This window comes from Oncorhynchus masou, chromosome 19 (genome assembly GCF_036934945.1).
Source record: "Oncorhynchus masou masou isolate Uvic2021 chromosome 19, UVic_Omas_1.1, whole genome shotgun sequence".
NCBI classification, from domain to species: Eukaryota; Metazoa; Chordata; class Actinopteri; order Salmoniformes; family Salmonidae; genus Oncorhynchus; species Oncorhynchus masou.
Window position 1 is genome coordinate 31,076,932 of NC_088230.1, and position 27,994 is coordinate 31,104,925.

General features: G+C 43.7%; 1 protein-coding gene across 5 annotated transcripts in view; it reads right to left on the reverse strand.

Annotated features, from left to right (window-relative positions):
* The window catches only part of LOC135506171 (rho-associated protein kinase 2-like), a 64,833-nt gene extending 37,879 nt beyond the window's left edge, over positions 1–26,954 (reverse strand). Inside the window, exons 1-8 of one of the 5 annotated variants that reach the window (XR_010450344.1) lie at positions 26,262–26,952; positions 19,998–20,117; positions 12,021–12,102; positions 7,848–7,948; positions 6,752–6,889; positions 6,394–6,654; positions 2,977–3,121; positions 2,471–2,609 (exon numbers count right to left, since the gene is read on the reverse strand). Coding sequence is in view for 2 of the 5 variants with exons in the window: in XM_064925649.1 (XP_064781721.1) it covers positions 2,471–2,609; positions 2,977–3,121; positions 6,394–6,654; positions 6,752–6,889; positions 7,848–7,948; positions 12,021–12,102; positions 19,998–20,117; positions 26,262–26,360 (1,085 nt within the window). In the remaining 3 variants the exon portion in view is untranslated. Of the gene's footprint in view, positions 1–2,470; positions 2,610–2,976; positions 3,122–6,393; positions 6,655–6,751; positions 6,890–7,847; positions 7,949–12,020; positions 12,103–19,997; positions 20,118–26,261 lie in introns of all 5 variants that reach the window. The other 4 variants (XM_064925649.1, XR_010450345.1, XM_064925650.1 and 1 more) reach the window with 4 other exon arrangements.
* Positions 26,955–27,994: the final 1,040 nt, after the last annotated feature.

Here is a 27,994-nt window from a genome sequence, read left to right on the forward strand (position 1 = left end):
CCATCTCTGTTGAACAAAGTGCCAGAGACCCACTTGTGTCATCAGGCAAGCTGCAGCAGGGGTTGGCTTGAAGTCGGCTGCCAGAGGAGTCAGTATGCATGCGAAGCGCTCCCACAGTGACTTCAGGAGGACCCGTGACAACTGTTTGGCAACAGTAGTTGACTGAAAGTGTGTCTCAAGGTTGAGAAGGCATGGCACCACATCAGACAGCGTCTGGCTGTCAGTTTGAAGCTGGTCAGAGTGGATTGCGAACGACTCCAGCAACTTAACAAGCTGTTCTACCTTGGCCCAGTCCAGTCTGTGCTCACCCTGTTAGTTACTGATAGTTAGTGATACTGATGCACAAACGAGGCCTATTTGAAACGTTGCCATCTACTGGCAGCCTTTACCCAACAGAGTCAGGATCTTAAAAACCCATTTGAAATAAAACCCTTCAAAACTCCAATTGATTTTTAGACGAAGAAAACTAAAAATAATTTATGGTTTTTATTTTACATGATTTTGCAGTCAAAGAATAGTTTCAGTATAGTTTATTTCAGTTTACTAAGTAGTTTTTTATTTTAGTTTCAGTTTACTATAATAACCTTAGTTTGTGTAGGGCGTGTGTGTGTGTATGGGGGTGTGTGTGTGTGGTGTGAGAGAGACTGCAGAGTGAGTGAGAGAAAGTAAACAAGGGAAGGGGAGTATAAGATAGGCATTGTGTGGCAACAGAAAGGGTGTTTGACTTCTACTATACCGCTAATGTCCCAGCCTCTCATTAACCTCTACTCCTATCAACTACTATGATGCTAAGTATAATCCTTCACCTCTACTCCTATCAACTACTATGATGCTAAGTATAATCCTTCACCTCTACTCCTATCAACTACTATGATGCTAAGTATAATCCTTCACCTCTACTCCTATCAACTACTACTACTATGATGCTAAGTATAATCATTAACCTCTACTCCTATCAACTACTACTACTATGATGCTAAGTATAATCCTTCACATATACTCCTATACTCTACTCCTATCAACTACTACCAACTACCAACCTCTACTCCTATCAACTACTACCAACTACCAACCTCTACTCCTATCAACTACTACGATCCTAAGTATCTAATAGCCATTAACAAAGAATCACTCACTCAGGTGTCATTCCCATCTTTTCTGGTCCCAGTTTAAACCAAGAACAACTTTGTTAGTTGATCAATGGTTAACAACAATATTTATAGTGTTCATAAGCACTACATTGATAATTCACAAATCATTTAAGCAAATTCATAATACAGTTGAAGTCAGAAGTTTACATACACTTAGGTTGGAGTCATTAAAACTGTTTTTTCAACCACTCCGCAAATTTCCTGTGAACAAACTTTAGTTCTGGCTAGTCGGTTTAGGACATCTACTTTGTGCATGACATAAGTCATTTTTCCAACAATTGATTTACAGACAGATTATTTCACTTAATATTCACTGTATCACAATTACAGTGGGTCAGAAGTTTACATACACTAAGTTGACGAAAATGATGTCATGGCTTTAGAAGCATCTGATAAGCTAATTGACATCATTTGAGTCAATTGGAGATGTACCTGTGGATGTATTTCAAGGCCTACCTTCACACTCACTGCCTCTTTGCTTGTCATCATGGAAAAATCAAAAGAAATCAGCCAAGATCTCAGAAAAAAAAAATGGTAGACCACAAGTCTGGTTCATCCTTGGGAGCAATTTCAAAATGCCTGAAGGTACCACATTCATCTGTACAAACAATAGTATGCAAGTATAAACACCATGGGACCACGCAGCCGTCATACCGCTCAGGAAGGAGACGCGTTCTGTCTCCTAGAGAAGAACGTACTTTGGTTTCGAAAAGTGCAAATCAATCCCAGAACAACAGCAAAGGACCTTGTGAAGATGCTGGAGGAAACCGGTACAAAAGTATCTATATCCACAGTAAAACGAGTCCTACTAGATTACATAACCTTATGTCTGGTGCTCTGCAAAATGTGGCATGACCAGTTTGCCTCCCTTTATGTGGCATAGCACGACATTTTTTTACCTTTAAGTCAGTTAAGAACAAATTCTTATTTTCAATGACGGCCTAGGAACAGTGGGTTAACTGCCTGTTCAGGGGCAGAACAACAGATTTGTACCTTGTCAGCTCAGGGATTTGAACTTGCAACCTTTCGATTACTAGTCCAACGCTCTAACCACTAGGCTACCCTGCCGCCCCACATTAGCTCAAGCTAAAGAGTGCTGAAGCATATAGGTCTTATTAAGGTTTCGTTAAGCCACTTTCATTTAGTGGGACAGCTTTTCTCCCACATACCTCTCCACTCCCTCCTCACGCTCCTCTCATTTAGTAAGTAAGTAACAGCCTCCACAGGAAAGTGTGAAAAAAAGAGAGATCTCGGCTCCTTCAAAGTGTGAGGTCAGACCGGTCACGGGGGCTTTGTTACGTAGGTCAAACATACTGTACCTGTCAGACAGGAAGGCACAGATGAGGTCCTTGGTGTCATTGGACATCTGCACATTATCAGGGAAGTTGAGGTTATTCTTGTGATCCATGATCTTCCCGTATGTTCCTACTAGTGACTCAGCATAAAACGGGGTGTCGCCTAAAAAGAGAGGTGAAATTTAAAATATGTTTTTGGGCTTTTGTTAGGCTTTACATGGGAGGTTAAGCCAGCTTCAATAAACACAAATAGCCTAGTAGTGTGACCACTGGGTTTAAACCTCGGTGTACGGCATGCCACAAGACAGTTAGCCCGCTGAGCTAAATCCAAGACATTAGCTCAGGGAGCTAACACAAGTCTTGAGGTCTCAGGCAAGGTTACATATCACCCGAGCGGGGTTAAACAAACCATCTTTAGTCGCTTAGCCCCAATCCAAATGACAAAACTAAGAGAATTAACATTAGCAGGTCAACGGTCCAGTTGAGATCCTGAAAACTGTTCTGATTCAGGATCAGAACAACTCACTCACCGACCAGCATCTCAAAGATGAACACCCCCACGGACCACCAGTCACACTCGCGGCCGTAATAGCCGTCCCCCCCCTGGGACTTGAGCACCTCAGGGGAGATGTAGTCCGGAGTCCCCACCGCTGTGTCACAGTGGACCATGCCCGTCTGGAATGAGAGAGCCGTGCAGACGGAGAGGCAGACGGAGAGGCAGACGGGGAGGCAGGCAGACAGAGACATCGTTAAAGTAGGTCAACTAAACAGTGAAACATATTGGGCCAGTGTGCCAGACACAGATTAAGCCTAGTCCTTGAGTAAGAAGCACTTTTAAATGGTGACTGATTTTTAGTCCAGGACTAAGCCTAATCTGTGTTTTATTTATTTAACCTTCATTTAACCAGGTTGGCCAGTTGAAAACAAGTTCTCATTTACAACTGAGCCCTGACCAAGATAAAGAAAAGCAGTGCAACAAAAACAACAAAGTTACACGTAAACAAACATACAATCAATAACACACCAGAAAAGGAAAAACAGACAAATCTATGAACATTGTGTGCAAATGTAGAAGAGTAGGGAGATAAGGCAATAAATAGACCATAGAGGCAAAATAATTACAATGTAGCATTAACACTGAAGTGATCGATGTGCAGATGATGCTGTGAATGTAGAAATACTGGGTGCAAAAGAGCAAGAGGGTAAGGAATAATATGGGGATGAGGTAGTTGGGTGGGCTATTTACAGATGGGCTGTGTACAGATTCAGTGATCAGTAAGCTGCTCAGACAGCTGATGCTTAAAGTTTGAGAGGGAGATAAAGACTCCAGCTTCAAAGATTTTTGCAATTTGTTCCAGTCATTGCCAGCAGAGAACTGGAAGGAAAGGCGGCCATAGGAAGTGCTGGCTTTGGGGGTGACCAGTGAGATATACCTGCTGGAGCGCGTGGCTGTTGCCAATGGTTACCAGTGAGCGGGGATAAGGCGGGGCTTTACCTAGCAAAGATTTAGATGACCTGGAGCCAGTGGGTTTGGCGACGAATATGAAGCGCGGGCCAGCCAACGAAAGTGTACAGGTCGCAGTGGTGGGTAGTATGTGGGCTTTGGTGACAAAACGGATGGCACTGTGATAGACTGCATCCAATTTGTTGAGTAGAGTGTTGGGGGCTATTTTGTAAATGACATTGCCGAAGTCCAGTATCGGTAGGATAGTCAGTTTTACGAGGGTATATTTGGGGGCATGAGTGAAGGAGGCTTTGTTGCGAAATAGGAAGCCGATTCTAGATTTAATTTTTGGATTGGAGATGCTTAATGTGAGTGTGGAAGGAGAGTTTACAGTCTAACCAGACACTTAGGTATTTGTAGTTGTCCACATATTCTAGGTCAGAACTGTCCAGAGTAGTGATGCTAGTCGGGCGGGAGGGTGCGGGCAGCAATTGGTTGAAGAGCTAGTTTTACTAGCATTTAAAAGCAGGTGGAGGCCACGGAAGGAGTGATGTATGGCGTTGAAGCTCGTTTGGAGGTTAGTTAACACAGCGTCCAAAGAAGGGCCAGATGTATACAGAATGATGTCGTTTGCGTAGAGGTGGATCAGAGAATCACCAGCAGCGAGAGCGACATTATTGATATATACAGAGAAAAGAGTCGGCCCAAGAATTGAACCCTGTGGCACCCCCATAGAGACTGCCAGAGGTCTGGACAACAGGCCCTCCGATTTGACACACTGAACTCTATCTGAGAAGTGGTTGGTGAACCAGGCAAGGCAGTCATTTGAGAAACCAAGGCTGTTGAGTCTGCCGATAAGAATATGGTGATTGACAGAGTCGAAAGCCTTGGCCAGGTCGATGAAGACGGCTGCACAGTCCTGTCTTCTATCGATGGTGGTTATGATATCGTTTAGTACCTTGAGCGTGGCTGAGGTGCACTCGTGACCGGCTTGGAAATCAGATTACATAGTGGAGAAGGTAAGGTGGGATTCGAAATGGTTGGTGAACTGTTTATTAACTTGGCTTTCGAAGTTTTTGAAAGGCAGGGTAGGATAGATATAAGTCTGTAACAGTTTGAGACTAGTGTGTCTCCCCCTTTGAAGAGAAGGATGACCACAGCAGCTTTCCAATCTTTGGGGATCTCAGACAACACGAAATAGGTTGAATAGGCTAGTAATAGGGGTTGAAACAATTTTGGCGGATCATTTTAGAGAGGGTGCAGATTGTCTATCCCATCTGATTTGTAGGATCCAGATTTTGCAGCTCTTTCAGAACATCAGCTGTCTGGCTTTGGGTGAAGGAAAAGCGAGGGGGTTGGGCAAGTTGCTACAGGGGGTGCTGAGAACTTTTTGGAATTAGTGCTACAGGAAGCAAATTTCTGTTTGAAAAAGCTAGCCTTAGCTTTCCTAACTGACTGAGTATATTGGTTCCTGACTTCCCTGAAAAGTTGCATATCGCGGGGGCTATTTGATGCTAATGCAGAACGCCACAGGATATTTTTGTGCTGGTCAAGGGCAGTCAGGTCTGGGGTGAACCAAGGGCTATTCTTGTTCTTAGTTCTACATTTTTTGAAAGGGGCATGCTTATTTAAGATGGTGAGGAAAGCACTTTTAAAGAATTACCAGGCAACCTCTACTGACGGGATGAGGTCAATATCCTTCCAGGATACCCCGGCCAGGTCGATTAGAAAGGCCTGCTCGCTGAAGTGTTTTAGGGAGCGTTTGATAGTGATGAGGGGTGGTCATTTGACTGCAGACCCAGTACGCATGCAGGCAATGAGGAAGTGATCGCTGAGATCCTAGTTGAAGACAGCAGATGTATATTTAGAGGGCAGGTTGTTCAGGATGTGTCTGGGAAACTGTGTCTGGGAAACCGGCCCATTAAATTTGTCAAAGAGCTTTTTGGCACAGCTTACCTGTCCTGTAAGTCATGATTCAGCAACTTAACCTGATGGACTTTCTATGTGGAAATTGACACTAAACAATTCATAATCTGACCACATGGTGGTGCACTGGAGCAGTGATTCCCCCAAACACAGATTTTAGCAGTAGACAGTTCATCGCCTTGGAAATAGTCTAAATTTACCTCATGTTAGAATTAAAAGTTACAGAAGAAAGCAGAAAAAAGTAAGGTCTAGGGCTTGAGTTTGGTGTTTCAGACAAAATTACCATAACAAGACCATTTCGGGTTAGGATGGCGTCTCACTCAGAAAACCCCCACAGCCCAGTCTAGGCCCTGGACCAGTGCTTCCCAGTCCTGGGGACCCGAAGGGGTCACATTTAGGTTTTTTCCTTAGAACTAACACACCTGATTCAAGTGAAGGCTTGATGACGAGTTGATTCTTGAATCAGCTGTGTTAGTGCTAAGGCAAAAAAACTAAATGAGAACCCCTTTGGCTCCCCAGGACCAGGTAGCACTGCCCTAGACCCTCAGCCAATTCTCCAACTCCCCTGCAAACCTACAGAGTCCATCTTCATGCAGGTGCCAAAGTCAGCCAGCTTGAGGTGGCCATTTTGGTCCAGTAGTATGTTGTCCGGTTTCACATCGCGGTGGATGAAACCCATAGAGTGTATGGCATCTAGAGCCAGCACCACCTCGGCAGTGTAGAAACGGACCCACTTCTCTGGCATGTCGTAGTTCATGGTCAGGGTGACCAGATCTCCACCAGGCATATACTCCATCACCATGTAGAGGTGGAGGTCATCTTGGAAAGCACAGCACAGCTGAAAAACACATATCACAACAATAACAGCTTGACTGACATTTGGAGTATGTGAGAGGTGTGTGTACTGTACGTGTATGAGTGTACGTCTCTCTCACCTGGACGACCCAGGGGCTGTTGGAGAAGGCCATGATGTCTCTCTCCTCCCAGAAGAAGGCGGAGTCAGAGCGTTTGATCATCTCAAACTTGCTCAGCTGTTTCATGGCGTACACCTTCTGAGACGCCTTGTGACGGACCTGGAGGACGGGAGGTACATTTTTTATTTCACCTTTATTTAACTACGCAAGTCAGTTAAGAACAAATTCTTATGTACAATGCCAGCCTACCAAAAGGCCTCCTGTTGGGACGGGGGCTGGGGTTAAAAGGACAAAACACACATCATGACGACACAACACTACATAGAGAGACATAAGACAACAACATAGCAGGGCAGCAACACAACATGGCAGCAACACATGGTAGCAACACAACATGACAACAACATGGTAGCAGCAGAAAACTTGGTTCAAATATTATTGGGCACAGACAACAGCACAAAGGGCAAGAAGGTAGAGACAACAATACATCACGCAAAGCAGCCACAACGGTCAGTGTCCATGATTGAGTCTTTATATTAAGAGATTGAGATGACAAGGTATAAGATTACACACACAGCCACACACACACACACTTTATTTATACAAGTAGTAGACGCTACTGAGATTCAAGATTTATTTTACGAGGGAAACCGCCAAAAGAAAGCAGTATAAACACACATTCATAACATAGTCACCAGTAGACAAGATACAATGTCACTTTGACAAAGTTGCAGATAATGCCATTGAAGGCCCTTGATAACAAAGTCCTGCAAACATGACAACACACAAAAAAAAACACAAGACACCCACAGGACAACATGTACACACAGATCGACCAGCCCCCCCTCTTCACACAAGACTTCAGACACAAAATGAATCTTTCCAACACACACACACACACACACACACGACCTGTCTAAACATGCCTTTATTACAAGGTACACAGAACCTGAAAAATACACAAAGAAAAACATGCAGACAGGCAGGCACCTGGAAGAAGGATACAGGAACGCAAGAGCTCACACAGGCAGTGAGGAATGGAAATGTTCTTCATTTGTTTGTGTATCATGGTATCATTGTGCCACAAACACACAAACACACGGAGGGAGCTTCTCACCAGTTGCACCTCTCCATAGGCTCCTCTGCCGATCATCTTGACCTTGTCAAAGTCCTCCAGTTTGATCTGCAGGTCCCTCATCTTAACCATGGCCTTCTCATCTACAGGACAGACAGAGGTCAGAGGTCAAATGGGTTACCTTGCAAATGGTTGCGTTCAAAGGAGAGGTCAGCAAGGGCCTCACAGAGGTCAAATACCTTTGCAGTTGTACCAGAGGTTAGTTACATTAACTTGCCCGTCTACCTGTGTTGGGTCACCAATTGCTACAGTAAAGTTGATATACGTTTGGCGTTGGGTTTCATACTGGTTATTATATAATCTTCTGATATGAAATATTGCAAGGCAGGGTTGATACAGAAACTGTAGTTAATTGTTATAAACCTGGAACTAAGGGAGAAGTTGTACATTCACACTGGCAAAACAATCCAATGGCAGAACAGTCTTGTTCGACAGTGCACCCGAGTGCAGAATAATTGATCCATGTACGAATGCACTTAATTCTGTTATGACAGGTGTCAGTAAACAGAGGCTAAAAACAAATTCAGTTGTTGCCAGTAGCACGGTTACAGTCACTAGGTGAGTAAAATGATCAGAATATGTTCTTCTCTCATTACAAGAGCTTGGAACTACACTGAGTGTACAAAACATTAAGGACACAGGCTCTTTCCATGACAGACTGACCAGGTGAATCTGGATGAAAGCTATGACCCCTTATTGGTGTCACTTGTCACTTTAAAATCAGTGTAGATGAAGGGAAGGAGACAGGTTAAATAAGGGTTTTTAAACCTTGAGACAATTGAGACATGGATTGTATGTGTGCCATTCAGAAGGCTAATGGGCAAGACAAAAGATCCTTTGAACAGGGTATGATAGTAAGTGTCTGGCGCACCAGTTTGTGTCAAGAACTGCAACGCTTCTGGGGTTTTCCACCCCCAACAGTTTCCAGTGTGGATCAAGAATTGTCAACCACCCAAAGGACATCCAGCCAACTTGACACATTATTGGAGTCAACATGGGCCAGCATCCCTGTGGAACGCTTCAGACACCTTGGACAGACCGTTCCCCATTCTTTTGAACTTAACATAAATTGGGGGTATTTAGAGTAATATATAGCTTGAGAACATTCAAACAGAACAAAGCTATGTCAATAACTAAATTGACAAAAATGCAGATCACCATTTTAGTCCCAAGCTTTTGATTGGCACAAATTCCAGACACAAATCTGTTTGCAGCACAGACTGGAATATGTTCCGGGATTCTTCCGATGGCATTGGGTAGTAAACCACATCAGTCACTGGCTTCATTACTGGCTTCATCAATAGGTGCATCAATGACGTCGTCCCCCACAGTGACCCTACGTACATACCCCAACCAGTAGCCATGGATTACAGGCAACATCCGCACTGATCTAAATGGGTAGAGTTGCAGCTTTCAAGCTTATAAGAAATCCCGCTATGTCCTCCGACGAACAATCAATCAAACATGCAAAGAGTCAATACAGGACTAAGATTGAATCGTACTACACCGGCTCCGATGCTCGTTGGATGTGGCAAACTATTACAGACTATAAAGGGAAGCACATCCGCGAACTGCCCAGTGACACTAGCCTACCAGATGAGCTAAATTACTTCTATGCTCGCTTGAAGCAAGTAACACTGAAACATGCATGCGAGCACCAGCTGTTCTGGACAACTGTGTGATCACGCTCTCCTTAGCCGATGTGACCTAAACAGGTCAACATTCACATGGCCTCTGGGCCAGACAGATTACCAGGATGTGTACTCCAAGCATGCGCTGACCAACTGGCAAGTGTCTTCAATGACATTTTCAAAATCTCCCTGACTGAGTCTGTAATACCAACATGTTTTAAGCAGACCACCATAGTCCCTGTGCCCAAGAACAGTAAGGTAACCTGCCTAAATGACTACAGACCCATAGCACTCACATCTGTAGCCATGAAATGCTTTGAAAGGCTGGTCATGGCTCACATCAACACCATTATCCCAGAAACCCTAGACCCACTCCAATTTGCATACCGCCCAAACAGATCCACAGATGATGCAGGTTCTATTGCACTCCACACTGCCCTTTCCCACCTGGACAAAAGGAACACCTATGTGAGAATGCTATTCATGGACTACAGCTCAGTGTTCAACACCATAGTGCCCTCAAAGCTCATCACTAAGCGAAGGACCCTGGGACTAAACAAGATCCTGGACTTCCTGATGGGCCACACCCAGGTGGTAAATGGTAGGTAACAACACATCCGCCACACTGATCCTCAACACGGGGGCCCCTCAGGGGTGCGTGCTCAGTCCCCTCCTGTACCCCGTTCACTCATGACTGCATGGCCAGGCACAACTCCATCATTAAGTTTACGGATTACGGATTACACAACAGTAGTAGGCCTGATCACCGACAATGATGAGACAGCATACAGGGAGGAGGTCAGAGACCTGGCCGTGTGGTGCCAGGATAACAACCTCTCCCTCAACGTGATCAAGACAAATGAGATGATTGTGGACTACAGGAAAAGTAGGACCGAGCACGCCCCCATTCTCATCGATGGGGCTGCAGTGGAGCAAGATCGAGAGTTTCAAGTTCCTTGGTGGACACGACAAAACCTATTCCCCCTCAGGAGACTAAAAAGATTTGGCATGAGCCCTCAGATCCTCAAAAAGTTCTACAGCTGCCCCATCGAGAGCATCTTGACTGGTTGCGTCACTGCCTGGTATGGCAACTTCTCGGCTTCCGACCGCAAGGTACTACAGAGGGTAGTGCGTACAGCCCAGTACATCACTGGGGCCAAGCTTCCTGCCATCCAGGACCTCTATACCAAGCAGTGTCAGAGGCCCTAAAAATTGTCAAAGACACCAGCCACCCAAGTCATAGACTGTTTTCTCTGCTACCGCACGACAAGCGGTACTAGAGCGCCAAGTCTGGGTCAAAAAGGCTTCTTAACAGCTTCTACCCACAACCCATAAGACTCCTGAACAGCTAATCAAATGACTACCCAGACTATTTGCATTGCCCCCCTCTTTTACGCTGCTGCTACTCTGTTTATTATCCATGCATAGTCACTTTAACTCTACCTACATATTACCTCAATTACATTGACTAACTGGTGCATAAACTGCATAAAGCCTCGCTACTGTTATTTTACTGCTGCTCTTTTAAATATGTTACTTTTTATTTCTTTTAAATATTTGTTACTTTTTTCTTTCTTTTTTTTAAATTTCTTAAAACTGCATTGTTGTTTAAGGGCTTGTAAGTAAGCATTTCACAGTAAGGTCTACACCTGTTGTATGTGACAAATACCATTTGATTTGCTTGATTTGATTTGCTTGAAGTTAAGCAAATTTAGCCAGTTAGCTTGGGTACTTGACTGCTGCTGTGAGGTCAGAATGATAAACCCTACTCCTCGGCCTGAGCCTCCAATGTTTTGCTCTGAACACTCCTGAGAGCGAAACGCTCTGAATTTACAGAAGGACTATCTGACAGCGCCCTGAATTTATGTACGGCCCAGAGCGCCCTGAATTTATGTACGGCCCAGAGCGCACCGAATTTATGTACGGCCCAGAGCGCACCGAATTTATGTACGGCCCAGAGCGCACCGAATTTATGTACGGCCCAGAGCGCACCGAATTTATGTACGGCCCAGAGCGCACCGAATTTATGTACGGCCCAGAGCGCACCGAATTTATGTACGGCCCAGAGCGCACCGAATTTATGTATGGCCCAGAGCGCACCGAATTTATGTACGGTCCAGAGCGCACTGACACACCCGAGTGAATTTACAAATGCACACTAAAGATGACAATGGATTACGATATTGAAAGTAGCCAGGAATTAAGGAGATATGAAGTCGAGCAATATTAAATATAGAGCAATATTTATGTGCTCTGGATATCTCCATGCTTCAGCTGCGTTTAGATTAGATGGTACGAGATAGAGCAAGACGGTAAATGCCGTTGAACCTGGCAGTGAATCAGCCGCCACGGTAGACGGGACTTGGCGCCTGAGTAGAAATATTTATACTTTTTCTACAGGATGTTGATTTGCACCGTGTCATACAACACGCTTGCTTGCTTTTGCCATCTCCTTTCTTGCTACCTCAGATAATGCAAAGCATCTTATTACCAAGGTCTGCCTCAAAGCAATGAGATATCTTACATCTGTTTAAGAAGGCGTCTATGTTTTTGTTTTTCCGTAGCGCTGGGTAGTCCAAATCCAGGGCCAAGGCATTCATGGAATCCTGCGGAAAAAGTCAAATAAATCCAATCAATTGAATGTGTTTGAAATGGTTTTCATGCGTTATTATAGAATCTAATTAAGCCAAGAATTCAGTCCACCTGCTAAATACAAGCTTAAAGGGCAAGTTCAGTGATTACATGTTTTGACATTTGTTTACTTACCTTGAAAGCTCATGATCAAAATATGTAAAATTGCTGAAATATCGCTATCAGTTTTAAATCTTTCTAACCAAAATGGTCTGTGTTCCGATATCCAAACAGTCATACTACTGAGAATGAAGCAATGTATTGGGCTGGAGATGCATTCTAAGTCATACACTAGCATGGACAATAGAACATAGCCTCTGTCTTCTTTCTGATCTCCAGCAAACAACTCAGTGATTTATACCATCAAATTAATTAATAAAAAGGGAAAGGTCAAAATGACTAGGCTAATGAAATCAATATCTCTTATTGCCCTTCATAGCAGCTTTCTCCCAAATGCAACACAGCTGGGAGAGAAGATGAGTCTGCTAATAGACAGAATAACAAGCAAATGACACAATGACTCGTGGAGTTCTGCCTTTGATGTAGGGGGTAACAGGGATGGCCTTCTGGGCATTTCGACAACCTCCCAGAGGATGGGATGGCCTTCTGGGCATTTCAACAACCTCCCAGAGGGATGGCCATCTAGGCATGGGCATTCAACATCTCCTTCCAAAACAAGTCACAGTGATATAAGGCAGACCTCCTGCCTGTCCTTTCCAGGTCCTGTCTACACTCCACCACAGCCGGCTGGTAGTATATAGAGTGAGGGTAGTTTATAAATACCACACCCATGGGGGATGTGTGGGTGGTGAGGGACTCCATGCTACTTAAGACCATGGGTTTAGTAGGAAGAAAAAGTTTTGAAACATTTTAAGTTATTACCCCCAGGAATGTGGAGGGAAGGTGAAGTGGAGTAAACTAGGGGGAAGGGAGGATGTTCTCACAGCATCAAATATCCCCCCCCCTTAACTCTAGCCATGTGAGGGGCCAGGTCTAGGATGGCTCTCCCTGGCATGTGGAACAATTCCTAGCCTTTTGTGTGTGTGTGAGGGAGAGCTAAAGAGAGAGAGGGCTAAAGAGAAAGTGAGAGAGAGAGCTAAAGAGAGAGAGAGCTAAGAGAGCGAGCTAAAGAGAGAGAGAGCTAAAGAGAGAGAGAGAGGTACAGAGAGAGAGAGAGCTAAGAGAGAGCGAGCTAAAGAGAGAGCGAGCTAAAGAGAGAGAGAGCTAAAGAGAGAGAGAGCTAAAGAGAGAGAGAGCTAAAGAGAGAGCTATAGAGAGCGCTATAGAGAGAGCTAGAGAGAGAGCTAGAGAGAGCTAGAGCTATAGAGAGAGCTAGAGAGAGAGCTATAGAGAGAGAGAGAGAGAGCTAAAGAGAGAGAACTAAAGAGAGCGAGCTAAAGAGAGAGAGAGCTAAAGAGAGAGAGCTAAGAGAGAGCTACAGAGAGAGAGAGCTACAGAGAGAGCTATAGAGAGAGCTAGAGCTATAGAGAGAGCTATAGAGAGAGCTAGAGCTATAGAGAGAGCTATAGAGAGAGCTATAGAGAGCGAGAGCAATAGAGAGAGCTAGAGAGAGAGCTAGAGAGAGCTAGAGAGAGCGCTAGAGAGAGCGCTAGAGAGAGCGCTAGAGAGAGCGCTAAAGAGAGAGAGAGAGCTAAAGAGAGAGAGAGAGCTAAAGAGAGAGAGAGAGCTAAAGAGAGAGAGAGAGCTAAAGAGAGAGAGGCGCTAAAGAGAGAGAGAGCGCTAAAGAGAGAGAGAGCGCTAAAGAGAGAGAGAGCTATAGAGAGAGCTAGAGCGAGCTATAGAGAGAGCTATAGAGAGAGAGCTAAAGAGAGAGAGAGCTATAGAGAGAGCTAGAGCTATAGAGAGAGCTATAGAGAGCGCTAAAGAGAGAGCGCTAAAGAGAGAGCGCTAAAGAGAGAGAGAGCTAAAGAGAGAGAGAGAGCTAAAGAGAGAGAGAGCTAAAGAGAGCGGTATAGAGAGAGCGCTAGAGAGAGCGCTATAGAGAGAGCGCTATAGAGAGAGCGCTATAGAGACAGCGCTATAGAGACAGCGCTATAGAGACAGCGCTATAGAGAGAGAGCGCTAAAGAGAGAGCGCTAAAGAGAGAGCGCTAAAGAGAGAGCTCGCACTATAGAGAGAGCTCGAGCTATAGAGAGAGCTCGAGCTATAGAGAGAGCTAAAGAGAGAGAGAGAGAGCTAAAGAGAGAGAGAGCGCTAAAGAGAGAGAGCGCTAAAGAGAGAGAGAGCGCTAAAAGAGAGAGAGCGCTAAAAAAGAGAGAGCGCTAAAAGAGAGAGAGCGCTAAAGAGAGAGCTCGAGCTATAGAGAGAGCTAGAGAGAGAGAGCTAAAAGAGAGAGCGAGAGAGAGCTAAAAGAGAGAGAGAGCTAAAGAGAGAGAGAGCTAGAGAGAGAGAGAGAGAGCGCTAAAAGAGAGAGAGAGAGCGCTAAAGAGAGAGAGAGAGAGCGCTAAAGAGAGAGAGAGCGCTAAAGAGAGAGCTCGAGCTATAGAGAGAGCTAGAGAGAGAGAGCTAAAGAGAGAGCGAGAGAGAGAGCTAAAGAGAGTGCGAGAGAGAGAGCTAAAGAGAGAGAGAGAGAGCTAAAGAGAGAGAGCTAAAGAGAGAGAGAGAGAGCTAAAGAGAGAGAGAGCTAAAGAGAGAGAGAGAGCTAAAGAGAGCGCTATAGAGAGAGAGCTAAAGAGAGCGCTAGAGAGAGAGAGCTAGAGAGAGAGAGCTAGAGAGAGAGAGCTAGAGAGAGAGAGCTAAAGAGAGAGCTAAAGAGAGAGAGCTAAAGAGAGAGAGCGAGCGAGAGAGAGAGCGCGAGAGAGAGAGAGCACTAAAGAGAGAGAGCAATAGAGAGAGCTATAGAGAGAGCTATAGAGAGAGAGCTAAAAAGAGAACTAAAGAGAGAGCTAAAAAGAGAACTAAAGAGAGAGAGAGAACTAAAAAGAGAGCTAAAGAGAGAGCTATAGAGAGAGAGAGCTATAGAGAGAGAGAGCTATAGAGAGAGAGAGCTATAGAGAGAGAGAGCGAGAGATATATATATATAGAGAGAGAGCTACAGAGAGAGAGCTATAGAGAGAGCTAAAAAGAGAACTAAAGAGAGCTAAAAAGAGAACTAAAGAGAGCTAAAAAGAGAACTAAAGAGAGAGCTAAAAAGAGAACTAAGAGAGCTAAAAAGAGAACTAAGAGAGCTATAGAGAGTGAGAGCTATAGAGAGAGAGCTATAGAGAGAGAGCGCTATAGAGAGAGAACTAAAGAGAGAGAGAACTAAAGAGAGAGCTCGAGATAGAGAGAGCTAGAGAGAGAGAGAGAGCTAAAGAGAGCTAAAGAGAGAGCTCGAGAGAGAGAGAGCTAAGAGAGCTCGAGAGAGAGCTAAGAGAGCTCGAGAGAGAGCTAAGAGAGCTCGAGAGAGAGCTAAGAGAGCTCGAGAGAGAGCTAAGAGAGCTCGAGAGAGAGCTAAGAGAGCTCGAGAGAGAGAGCTAGAGAGAGAGAGAGAGAGAGAGAGAGAGCTAGAGAGAGAGAGAGCTAAGAGAGCTAAAGAGAGAGCTCGAGAGAGAGAGAGAGCTAAGAGAGCTCGAGAGAGAGCTAAAAGAGAGAGAGAGAGAGAGAGAGCTAAAGAGAGAGAGAGAGAGAGCTATATATATAGAGAGAGCTACACAGAGAGAGAGAGCTACACAGAGAGCGCTAGAGAGAGCGCTAGAGCGAGAGCGCTAGAGCGAGAGCGCTAGAGCGAGAGCGAACTAAAGAGAGAGCGAACTAAAGAGAGAGCGAGAGATAGAGAGAGCTAGAGAGAGAGAGAGAGAGCTAAAGAGAGCTAAAGAGAGAGCTCGAGAGAGAGCTAAGAGAGCTCGAGAGAGAGCTAAAGAGAGAGCTCGAGAGAGAGAGAGCTAAAGAGAGAGAGCTAAAGAGAGAGAGCTCAAGAGAGAGAGAGCTATATATAGAGAGAGCTACACAGAGAGCGCTAGAGAGAGCGCTAGAGAGCGCTAGAGAGAGCGCTAGAGAGCGCTAGAGAGAGCGCTAGAGAGAGAGCGCTAGAGAGAGAGCGCTAGAGCGAGAGAGCTATAGAGAGAGCGCTAGAGAGAGCGCTAGAGAGAGCTATAGAGAGAGAGCGCTAAAGAGCAAGAGAGAGCTAAAGAGAGAGAGCTAGAGAGAGAGAGCGCTGAAGAGCGAGAGCTAAAGATAGAGTGAGAGAGAGAAAAAGAAAAAGGGAGCGAGAGCGATGTCCCCTGGTGCAGGCCGGGTGTGTGGAAATAGACCCGGGGCTCAGAGGCTATAATGGTTTATTGAACAGTTCTCTGACTTGACCCAGCATTTCTAGGAGCTCAGGGTCCGTTTAATTTTAGCAGCTGTGTGGGTCTGTGACGGAATACATTTTGTCATTGACTGCATGTATTCTATTTATAATAGTGACGAATGCTAAATCTACATCCAGAGTCCTCATCAAATGGCTCAGACACACCAGTAGGACTGTCAAACAGTTGGCTACTTAGCAACTCTGAACAGTTTCGGCAGCCAATCTCATAGTCACACAGCAATGACCTTGAATTCGTCAGCCACTCAGTTAAAATACTCCAAACCAGAAGGTGGTGTTTGACAATGCTTGTCAGTCGGTTGCTTGGTGGTCGGAGAGCCTGTTCCTGTAGGCTGTGATTCTCCTTTTTTACACACTCTGTTAATACAACAAAAACTAGACTACGGTACCTCCTCCAACGCGATACACTAGACCCCATCATTCCCTCTCTACATGCAGAGGATGCTGACCAATCACAATTGGTTTCTCTCACTCTCTGCATGGCATGCTGTCCCATTACAAGTGTCCCCGCTAAGAGTGCGCAGTTAGATGCTGGTGAGGAGAGAACGGCTATACCACAGAGTGCTTGTCAGAAACATGAGTGCTGCTGGTGCTAACAAGACCGTTGATATAGTGCCAAAGAAGGCTGCATCTACAGTGGTATGGCCAGTGGCATGTATTCATGGATGCTAAAGTGAGCCAGGCTTCCCCAAAAAATGTACCAAGGAAAAAAACATACAAAATGATTTACCTTTTATCTCTCTGGGTTTATTAAATGTCCCATAAATCGCAAGACTGAATGTATCTCACCGGAGAAAGCATCCTAGCGAACGAAAGAGCGCCCCTCTGCCTCAATATGTGTAGCCCATCTATCTGATGCGGTCTGGTCAAAAAGAGTATGACATTGTTACCCCCCGTAGCGTGCCTAAACTGAGTGAACACTGCTATGAACAGTCTGGCACAAGGGAAGGGAAGCCAGTTTGGATTTGGCTTCACACAAATCACATCAGAAGACAAATGTCAGGGTAGCCTAGTGGTTAGAGTGTTGGACTAGTAGCCAGAAGGTTGCAAGTTCAAACCCCTGAGCTGACAAGGTACAAATCTGTCGTTCTGCCCCTGAACAGGCAGTTAACCCACTGTTCCTAGGCCGTCATTGAAAATAAGAATTTGTTCTTAACTGACTTGCCTAGTAAAATTAAGGTAAAAAAAAAAAATTGAATTGTTGTGTTGTTGTCCTCCGGTGGCCAGCCATCTTGCTAAAATCATCTCTTTCCTAAACTAGTCATGGATGGAGATAGTGATTTTGTCTTGTGGTTTTACTTCATTCTCTGTACTGGCCAATGATTATAACAGCAATTCTGATCCAAACATGAATTCATACATTGTGCCCCTGGCCTGAAAGGATGGAAGTTTAAAATGTATTATTCCACATCATATTCAGCTTACTTTGATTGGACTAAATCATTTGTTATCTTTTAGTTGTTACTGTATTAGACTAAGCATAGTTGACTAGATGATGTTGAAGTTGAAATGGTGTTGGATAATGTAGTCAGTGCTTGTTTTCTTTATGACTTGTGGTAACTTAATAGTTGTTTTGTGGTCCAAAAATGTCAGAAACATTAACTTGCTTGGCCATGCTGTTGGTCATGTAACTGTTTGCTGTAACACATGATTGAACTAACAGGTTATAGAGCAAACAACGCAATTATCACAACACATAGGTTGTAATATGTATTTTTTCCACCTGGCTTGGCTTCCCTGGTGATCTCACCCACACACTGTTACTGAGTATGGCAGTATTTTGGCGATAGGCAAAGCGACCAAATGCAGGTGTTGTGCAAAAAGTGCCTCGGAGTTGTGGCGACGACACTACAAATGTATTCAATCATTTGAATATAAAACATGCCACAGACACATACAGTTTTATATCTTTATGTTTGAAGCCTGAAATGTGGCAAAAGGTCGCAAAGTTCAAGGGGGCCGAATACTTTCGCAAGGCACTGTATAAATCAGAAGCTATACCTATAGCAGAACCAAAGACATGGCTCCTATCTACACAGTCAGCTTCAAGAAGACGATAAACAAGCTGACAGGAGATACACGATTCCATCTTGCAGATATTTCTCCCAAGTCGCCATCCCAACACTATAACAAAATGAAGGAAGTGTTTTTAAAAATTGCAATCCATAAATTGCCCCCCCCCCCCCCCCAAATATCACAATTAGATATTTTGTCCAAATCCTGCAGCCCTACTAGTTACTGTAACTGTGCTAAAGTTGCTACCGTTGTAGAAATTCCTTGTTGATACAAGCCAGATGGCCACAGCTATATTCCAATACAGCAATTCCAATATGGCATCGTCCTCTCTTTACTTTTTGTATTTTCTTATCTTTTTTGTATACATTTCAATTTATTTTTCAATCTCTTTTACATTTTAAAATTAAATATACCTCCCGGTAACCCGCCTCACTCAATGTGACACGGATCCGCTATTTTGTTTTTAGACCTTATAGCCAAAACCTCCATCAGTTGCTAACCATCAGAAGCTAAGCATCTAATTAGCTACTAGCTATTTAGTCATTGTTAGCGTCCTTTACCCTCTGCACAGGCACCAGACGTTTTTTAGCCTGGATAATACCTGCCAGCATCGGACTGTTTCCTCGGACTGTTTTCTCCACTACAACGCCGTATTCCTTCCGTAAACCCTGGACCATTACTCCTGATTATCACAGCTCACCAGCTGCTACCAAGTGACCCAGCCCCGAAGCTAGCCCTGAGCCAGGCACATCTCCCAGCTAGCAAACTAAATTCCTACAACTACAATACCTCTTCCGCCATCTGGCCCGGTCCCTTCGTCGCCACGGCACCCCGCCTAACCACCACGACTGGTCCGCAGACGTAATTCCATCCACTGTTCCCAGCGTCGGCGCAGACGCTTCTACTTACCCCGGCCTGCGAACTTTAGACGCCGTGTCTCCCTCGTGCTAGCGTAGCAACGACTACCCCGCAGCTTCCCTGTTCCATCTATTGCTGTTCACTGGACCCTATGATCACTTGGCTACATAGCTGATGCCTGCTGGACTGTTCATATCACGGTACTCCACGTTGTTTATCTGTCGGCCCCGAACTCAGGCCTTGTGTGTAGTTAACCAATCCTCTGCCCATTTATCGCCATTTTACCTGTTGTTTTCTTAGCTGATTAGCTGCTTTTGTCTTACCCGTTGTTGTCTTAGCAATCAACACCTGTGATTTCTTTATGCCTCGCTTTATGTCTCTCTCAAATGTCAATATGCCTTCTATACTGTTGTTTAGGATAGTTATCATTGTTTAAGTTTACAGTGGCGCCCCTAGTCCCACTCTACATGCCTCAAATTCCTCCTTTGTTCCACCTCTCACACATGCGGTGACCTCACCCAGTATAACCAGCACGTCCAGAGATGCAACCTCTCTTATCATCACTCAGTGCCTGGGCTTACCTCCACTGTACCCGCACCCCACCATACCCCTGTCTGCATATTATGCCCAGAATCTATTCTACCACGCCTAGATATCTGCTCCTTTTATTCTCTGTCCCCAACGCACTAGATGACCAGTCTTGATAGTCTTTAGCCGTATCCTCATCCTACTCCTCCTCTGTTCCTCTGGAGATGTGGGGGTTAACCCAGGCCCTGCGTGTCCCCAGGCACTCTCATTTGTTGACTTCTGTAAATGAAAAAAAGTCTTGGTTTCATGCATGTTAACATCAGAAGCCTCCTCCCTAAGTTTGTTTTACTCACTGCTTTAGCACACAGTAGAGGATGCCTGGTCATTCTTTAAAAGTAATTTCCTTACCACCTTAAATAAGCATGCCCCTTTCAAAAAATGTAGAACTGAGAACAAATATAGCCCTTGGTTCACTCCAGACCTGACTTCCCTTGACCAGCACAAAAACATCCTGTGGCAGACTGCAATAGATCTCCGTCACTAGCTTTAAGAACCAGCTGTCAGAGCAGATCACAGATCACTGCACCTGTTCATAGCCCATCTGTATACAGCCCACCTATCTACCTCATCCCCATACTGTATTTATTTATTTCGCCACAGTATCTCTACTTGCACATCCATCTTTTGCACATCTACCATTCCAGTGTTTAATTGCCATATTGTAATTACTTCGCCACCATGGCCTATTTATTGCCTTAACTCCCTTATTTGACCTAATTTGCACTCACTGTATATAGACTTTGTTTTCTTTTTTTCTACTGTATTATTGACTATATGTTTTGTTCATTTCATGTGTAACCCTGTGTTGTATGTGTCGAACTGCTATGCTTTATCTTGGCCAGGTCGCAGTTGCAAATGAGAACTTGTTCTCAACTAGCTTACCTGGTTAAATAAAGAAATAGCATCGAATAGACCCCGCGATATGCAACTGTTCAGGGAAGTCAGGAATCAATACACGCAGTCAGTCAGGAAAGCAAAGGCTAGCTTTTTCAAACTGAAATTTGCATCCTGTAGCTCTAACTCCAAAACGTTTTGGGACACAGTAAAGTCCATGGACAACAAGAGCACCTCCTCCCAGCTGCCCACTGCACTGAGGCTAGGTAACACAGTCCCCATCGATAAATCCATGATAATCAAAGATTTCAATAAGCATTTCTCTATGGCTGGCCATGCTTTCCTCCTGGCTACCCCGGCCAACAGCTACACACCCCCCGCAGCTACTTGCCCGAGCCCCCCAGCTTCTCCTTCACCCAAATCCATATAGCAGATGTTCTGAAAGACCCGTACAAATCAGCTGGGTTAGACAATCTGGACCCGCTATTTCTAAGATTATCCGCAGACATTGTTGCAACCCCTATTACCAGTCTGTTCAACCTCTCTTTCGTAACGTCCGAGATCCCTAAAGATTGGAAAGCTGCTGCGGTCATCCCCCTCTTCAAAAAGGGGTGACACTCTGAACCCAAACTGTAATACACCTATATCCATCTTGCCCTGCCTCTCTAAAGTCTTTGAAAGCCAAGTTAATAAACAGATCACTGACCATCTCGAATCCCACGGTACCTTCTCCGCTGTGCAATCCGGTTTCCGAGCTGGTCATGGGTGCACCTCAGCCACGCTCAAGGTACTAAACAATATCATAGCCGCCATCGATAAAAGACAGTACTGTGCAGCAGTCTTCATCAACCTGTTTTTAAATTTACTTTTCTGCTATTTTGCACACCATTATCACTACTTGTACATCCTCTGCTCATCTATCACTCCAGAGTGAATCTGATACATTGTAATTACTTTGGCCTATTTATTGCCTTACCACCTCATGCCATTTGCACAGTGTGTGTGTATATTATATATCGTCGCCAAGCCCACTGGCTCCATGTCATCTACAAGACCCTGCTAGGTAAAGTCCCCCCTTATCTCAGCTCGCTGGTCACCATAGCATCTCCCACCTGTAGCACACGCTCCAGCAGGTATATCTCTCTAGTCACCCCCAAAACCAATTCTTTCTTTGGCCGCCTCTCCTTCCAGTTCTCTGCTGCCAATGACTGGAACGAACTACAAAAATCTCTGAAACTGGAAACACTTATCTCCCTCACTAGCTTTAAGCACCAACTGTCAGAGCAGCTCACAGATTACTGCACCTGTACATAGCCCACCTATAATTTAGCCCAAACAACTACCTCTTTCCCTACTGTAATTAATTTGTTTATTTTGCTCCTTTGCACCCCATTATTTGTATTTCTACTTTGCACTTTCTTCCATTGCAAATCTACCATTCCAGTGTTTTACTTGCTATATTGTATTTACTTTGCCACCATGGCCTTTTTTTGCCTTTACCTCCCTTATCTCACCTCATTTGCTCACATCGTATATAGACTTGTTTATACTGTATTATTGACTGTATGTTTTGTTTTACTCCATGTGTAACTCTGTGTTGTTGTATGTGTCGAACTGCTTTGCTTTATCTTGGCCAGGCCGCAATTGTAAATGAGAACTTGTTCTCAACTTGCCTACCTGGTTAAATAAAGGTGAAAAAAATAAATAAAAAAAGATGCACCCTATTTGTTTCATATAAAGTCTGTGTGACTGCATGTTAACAAGCTAGTGTTAGCTAGCTAACTAATAAGCTAGGGCACATTATCAAAGCTAACAAACAGAAAAATATTTGAGCACAAAACTCCTTAGCTATATGTAAAATGTATTATGTATTATGTAGCTTTATAGTTTTATAATTCTGATGAAAAGGTGGGTGGTTTAGACCGGAAAAAGTGCCCTCTTCAATTTTCTTGTCAGCTCCCCCACGTGGAGGTTGAAGTGCTCTCTGATTGGCTCAAAGTCAGGTTGTCGGCCACTGCGGAGCATTGCGATTCTAAAAGTAGAAAGGTCAGGTTCGTCGGTACGCAGCAGGTACGTCTTTTGTTCTAGCAAGAGAAGGGAAGGTCTCTGTGGTAGTACCTATCGGCAGTCAGATTCTCTGTGGTAGTACCTATCGGCAGTCAGATTCTCTGTGGTAGTACCTATCGGCAGTCAGATTCTCTGTGCGTTTCATGCTTTAGGATTTGACCCTTAAAGCTTTATCGCGAGTTTTATCACATCTCCCTCTCAAACCTCCTTCCAGGCCTGTCTGTACATTTTGACTGAATGTAAGATGAATATATAAAACAAATACAGGGACAAGCGGACTGGTAAACTTACTCAGGAGACACATGTCTCATTGAAACGTGTATTCCTGCTTGTTTTCCCTCACAAACGATGAGTGCCAGCGACTACACCAAAACAATCGTAAACAAACAGGAAATAGTACTGTGTGGTCAGGGTGGGTTTATCTCCATGCTCAATGCCAGGATGTGCTTTCAGCTTCCTGAGGTGTGGTGCTCTGCAGCAGGGGCCAGCATGACTCATTTTTAGGCCTTCTACAGAGACTTGTTCAGTAAGGCACAGGATAGCAAAACATTAGCAAAACATTTTGCGGTCTTATTGGACAAGTTCAGATAGCAGTACATCCCAGTTTCACTTTTCAACAAAACGTTGTCAGCCAACTAATGTAGACACTAGCCTGTTTTGGTATCATCCAGTGCCCTCATATCACTAAATTGAATCAGCTGATAGCCTAACACTCTGGTGATTTAAAGGGATAGTTTAAGATTTTGGCAGTCAGATGAACTCATGGATACAATGTATAGGTCTCTGCGTGCTGTTAGAAGGCAGTTGAAGGTAGTTTCTGGGGCGATTTCTAAATATCTTTTTAAAATCACAAGAGTGGTAAGCTATCAGTTGGGTAACCTTAGTGATATGAGGGCACTGGATGAAACAAAAACAGGTTAGTGTTTAGGCTAGTTGGGTGAAAATGTTTTGATAAAGAATGAAACAGATGTACTGCTATCTGAACTTGTCCAATAAGAACAAAGATTTTAGTGTTGCGTGAAATGTTTTGCTATGCTGTGCCTTACTGAACAGGACCCAGTTCTGTAGGGCTAACAATGAGGCATGCTGGACCCCAAACAATGACAAAGTCTAAGGGATCAGCAAGCATTGGCTTAATTGCCAAAATTCCAAACTATTCCTTTAACTAAGTCAGGTGGATTGAGGGATAATTGATTAATTGATCACAATAAACATGTATTATCATTGTAAAAAAAAACAATTTAGGAATGGTTGAATAAGAGAGGCTTAGCATAGCTGGAATAGCAACGAGCCGATAGTGTAAAATATAATGCCCATATTTGGATCCATGACAGTCCTAGATTACAATCTAGTGAGCTCACACTATTGGTCTATTGTGAGGGTTTCAATGGGCCTTCCTCTCACAGTGACTCATAACAACCCAAAATAACAACACAATTATTCCCTTAAGCAGGTACTTTTGGATGTGTCGTCATTTTCACAAAAGACCATTAGGTTGCCTCACTCTAAAATAGCCTAATGTGGTTTCTTCTCCACATCTCCATCATCAGCAGATACACAATGATTGAAACCTATAGTGGATACCTAGCATGCTACCACTTAGCACCTCATTGATTCAGAGGGGTTGGGTTAAATGAGGAAGACACATTTCAGTTGAATACATTCAGTTGGACAACTGACTAGGTATCCCCCTTTCCCTTAAGCATGCTCGCTGTTACAATCAACTTCCAGCCATTGCGCTAATGCTAGTTAGCAACTTCCTTCAAACTGCACACAGAAACATAAAAATTGTATCCAGGAGTTCATCTGACTCTGAGCAAGTAGATAAAATGGCTTCATTGCCAAAATCATGACGTGTCCCTTTTAAAAATGGAAGAAGATTTATAGGCATATCCATTCAATAGCTTCCTCTGATATACTGTCTAGTAGCTTCCATTATTGTGTAGCTACTAAGGTCATAGTCTATATCATCATATGTGCTGGGTGTACCACAACAACCTGCCAATCCCTTTACTTGCAGTATGCTGATGTAGATAAAGTATGGGTTTGTTATCAATGTCTGTGTGGAGCACATGACACTTTTTCTTACAACCAAACACTCAAGAGTAGATCCTCTGGGGACTATGTAGAAGTGCTGATCTAGGATCAGGTCTTATTCATTGTGATTGAAAAGGCAAAACTGATCCTAAATCAGTCCTACTCAGACACATACAGGCCCAGATTTGAGACAGTCGGACTATGGAGTTAGCTAGCTAATCTGTTTCTTCCTTAACCTCATAATGACCCAATATGCCTAACAATCTGCCTACACATAATCTGTTTATTCCAAACCTGTTAAATCCGCTCATGGGAGTTATGGGGGAGGGATTGAAAGAGATTATAAGAGTGTGTAGGTCTACTGATTTGACTTGTTGAATCCAAAACTGAGGTGTAATCCTAAACCGTTTCCTCAAGTTAAAGCATCACATCTGTGAACTGAAATAGACATGGAATGAGGGGAATGGATAGTGAGTACATGTTCATCTAGAAAAGCATGTCCATCCAGTCTAGACATTTTTCTGTGAATTATTTTAAAGCGCTTCATTGGTTAGCAAATTAAGTGTGCCACCAAAAAATTAAAATGCCTGACTGTATTATAAGTAAATTATAGTCGAGATGTTATAGACACCTACTAAGCATGTTTTTTTTTATGATCCAAAACCCTGGAAATACCATAGATTCAGGGCATTAGGCCACTGCCTGAGGCTAAGGGGTGTGTGCTGAGGTGAAGTCAAATGAATGCACTGATAACATGCTAGAACAAACACCTAGTGACTCCCATATCCCCTGACATCAGCTAACAATGAGCTGCATCCAACACAAGGTTGCTTTCTGAGAGATCTGCAGTTCATTCCTTGATAGGTCAAGTTCTAAAATGGCCGCCAGCCAGGTGGTCACAAGGGGCTTGTCCAAGCAGAGGAGGTTGCTAGCTGTCAGGGAGACAAACACGGGTTGTTGCTCACCTCTTGTACTTATTTTAACACTTGAGCCTACTACAGGTTGACTTAGCAAATAGGCCAACTCTTGGAGCCAGATTTTCAGATCTGTGTCCCATACACCTGATGCAACGAAGTGCCATCTTCCCTCTAGTATGAGGGGAGAGCAAGATGATGGGAACCTTATTGCTTCAGGCTCTGTTCAATCTAAATCACTATAGTTGTATAGGATGATAGCAAAACATTTGTCCTTCCATGTGACGGTAGTGTACTGTATTGGACTAAATTATTGACACGTGCTTTACACACCCACAGGATGTTATAAGAGTGAATTAACCCTGGGGGCAAAATCCCTGAATAGCCAAGATAGAGGAAAAATGACTACCATCATCTAATAGATTAGTTGGACGTTTGACTGATCAGCTACTGTAAATTCATGCTGCTCCTCTCTCTTGACAGTTGTGTTGTCCTGTTGTTAAAAACTTACCAGTAAACTCTCCAAGTTTAACGCCGACTTCGGGTCTCTGATCAGCGATTCCAACTTTTTCAGCCGGGTCTCCAGCCTCTTCTCCGCTCCGGACGACATGATGGCAATTTAGTCAATCCAGGTCCGACAATGGCACGACAACAACTTGGTCAATACCTGCGGTGTCCCTTTAACACCGTAGGGCAGCGCTCGCTATTTTGCTGCTGGTTGGCTGAACAAGCGTTGTTGTGACAGTATAAATTGATTAATAATTTGTCAGTTTTCGCTGCATATTATTCGACATTAAAGAGCGTCTTCCTACTCAAATTGCCGACAGAATCTCCCACTTAAAACGGACTCATCCAGATCCCAGGTTCGGCGCGCTGTTCCAAATCGTGGTGTCTGTCTCAAGCTCCTGAACTCCACAAGCATGACTCGTGTATTTGGTCGCTGTAAATGTCAAGTTTCTTCATTGAAACGGGTTCACCGAGAACTTCTATTCGGTGTCTTCACCAGTCACATACATTCAGTCCTCTGAACAACCCAGAACATCGTTACCCACAAGCACTCACTGAAACAGGAATTCCTCTCCTCTTATCTCATTGATCTCTTTTACAGTCACAGCCCGAGCTCGCCACAACTTCCAGTATTTTTGGAATGCTGATGTCGCCATGTAACTCGCCCGTGAGTCTTCTCTGACTAACCTATACATAGCCGATGACACATTTGCGGTGCAAGCTAATTATTATAGTCACTATCTTATTGGTGACTATAATAATATTCTTGAGTAACTATTGGCTTTAGACTACTGGATCAGCTCGTTCTCATAAAGACCGAGGTAAAGTTGGTTTTATATTCACACATTCGGACATTCAACAGATATTCAACAGACATTCGCCAAAAAACATTTACAAATGTAGAAATCAGTAACTAATTCACCGTTTGTCATAGAATCATCAAACTAGATATGATTTATTATATAAATGTACAGCATACTTTTCCAACATTTGTTTTGAATACAAATTTCAGTTTTGATTTGATAGAAATACATACAATCTATCAAATGCAATTTAAAGCTGTATAAATCAATAACTAATTCACCGTTTGTCACAGAAACATCAAACTAGGTATTATTTATTCTATGAATGTCTAGCATACTTTTACAACCTTTGTTTTGAATACAAATTCCAGTTTTGATTTGATATAAATACATAACCTTTATGGACTTGGTATACAGTTGAAGTCGGGAAGTTTACATACGCTTAAATTGGAGTCATTAAACTTGTTTTTCAACCCCTCCACAAATTTCTTGTAAACAAACTATAGTTTTGGCAAGTCGGTTAGGACATCTACTTTGTGCATGACACAAGTAAGTTTTCCAACAATTGTTTACAGACATATTATTTCACTTCTAATTCACTGTCTCACAATTCCAGTGGGTCAGAAGATTACATACACTTTTTTATTTTATTTAACCTTTATTTAACCTTTATTTAACCAGGTAGGCTAGTTGAGAACAAGTTGTCATTTACAACTGCGACCTGGCCAAGATAAAGCAAAGCAGTGCAACACAAACAACAACACAGAGTTACACCTGGAATAAACAAACATGCAGTCAATAATACAATATAAAAAGTCTATATACAGTGAGTGTAAATGAGGTAGGATAAGGGAGGTAAGGCAATAAATAGGCCATGGTGGCAAAGTAATTACAATATAGCAATTAAACACTGGAATGATAGATGTGCAGAAGA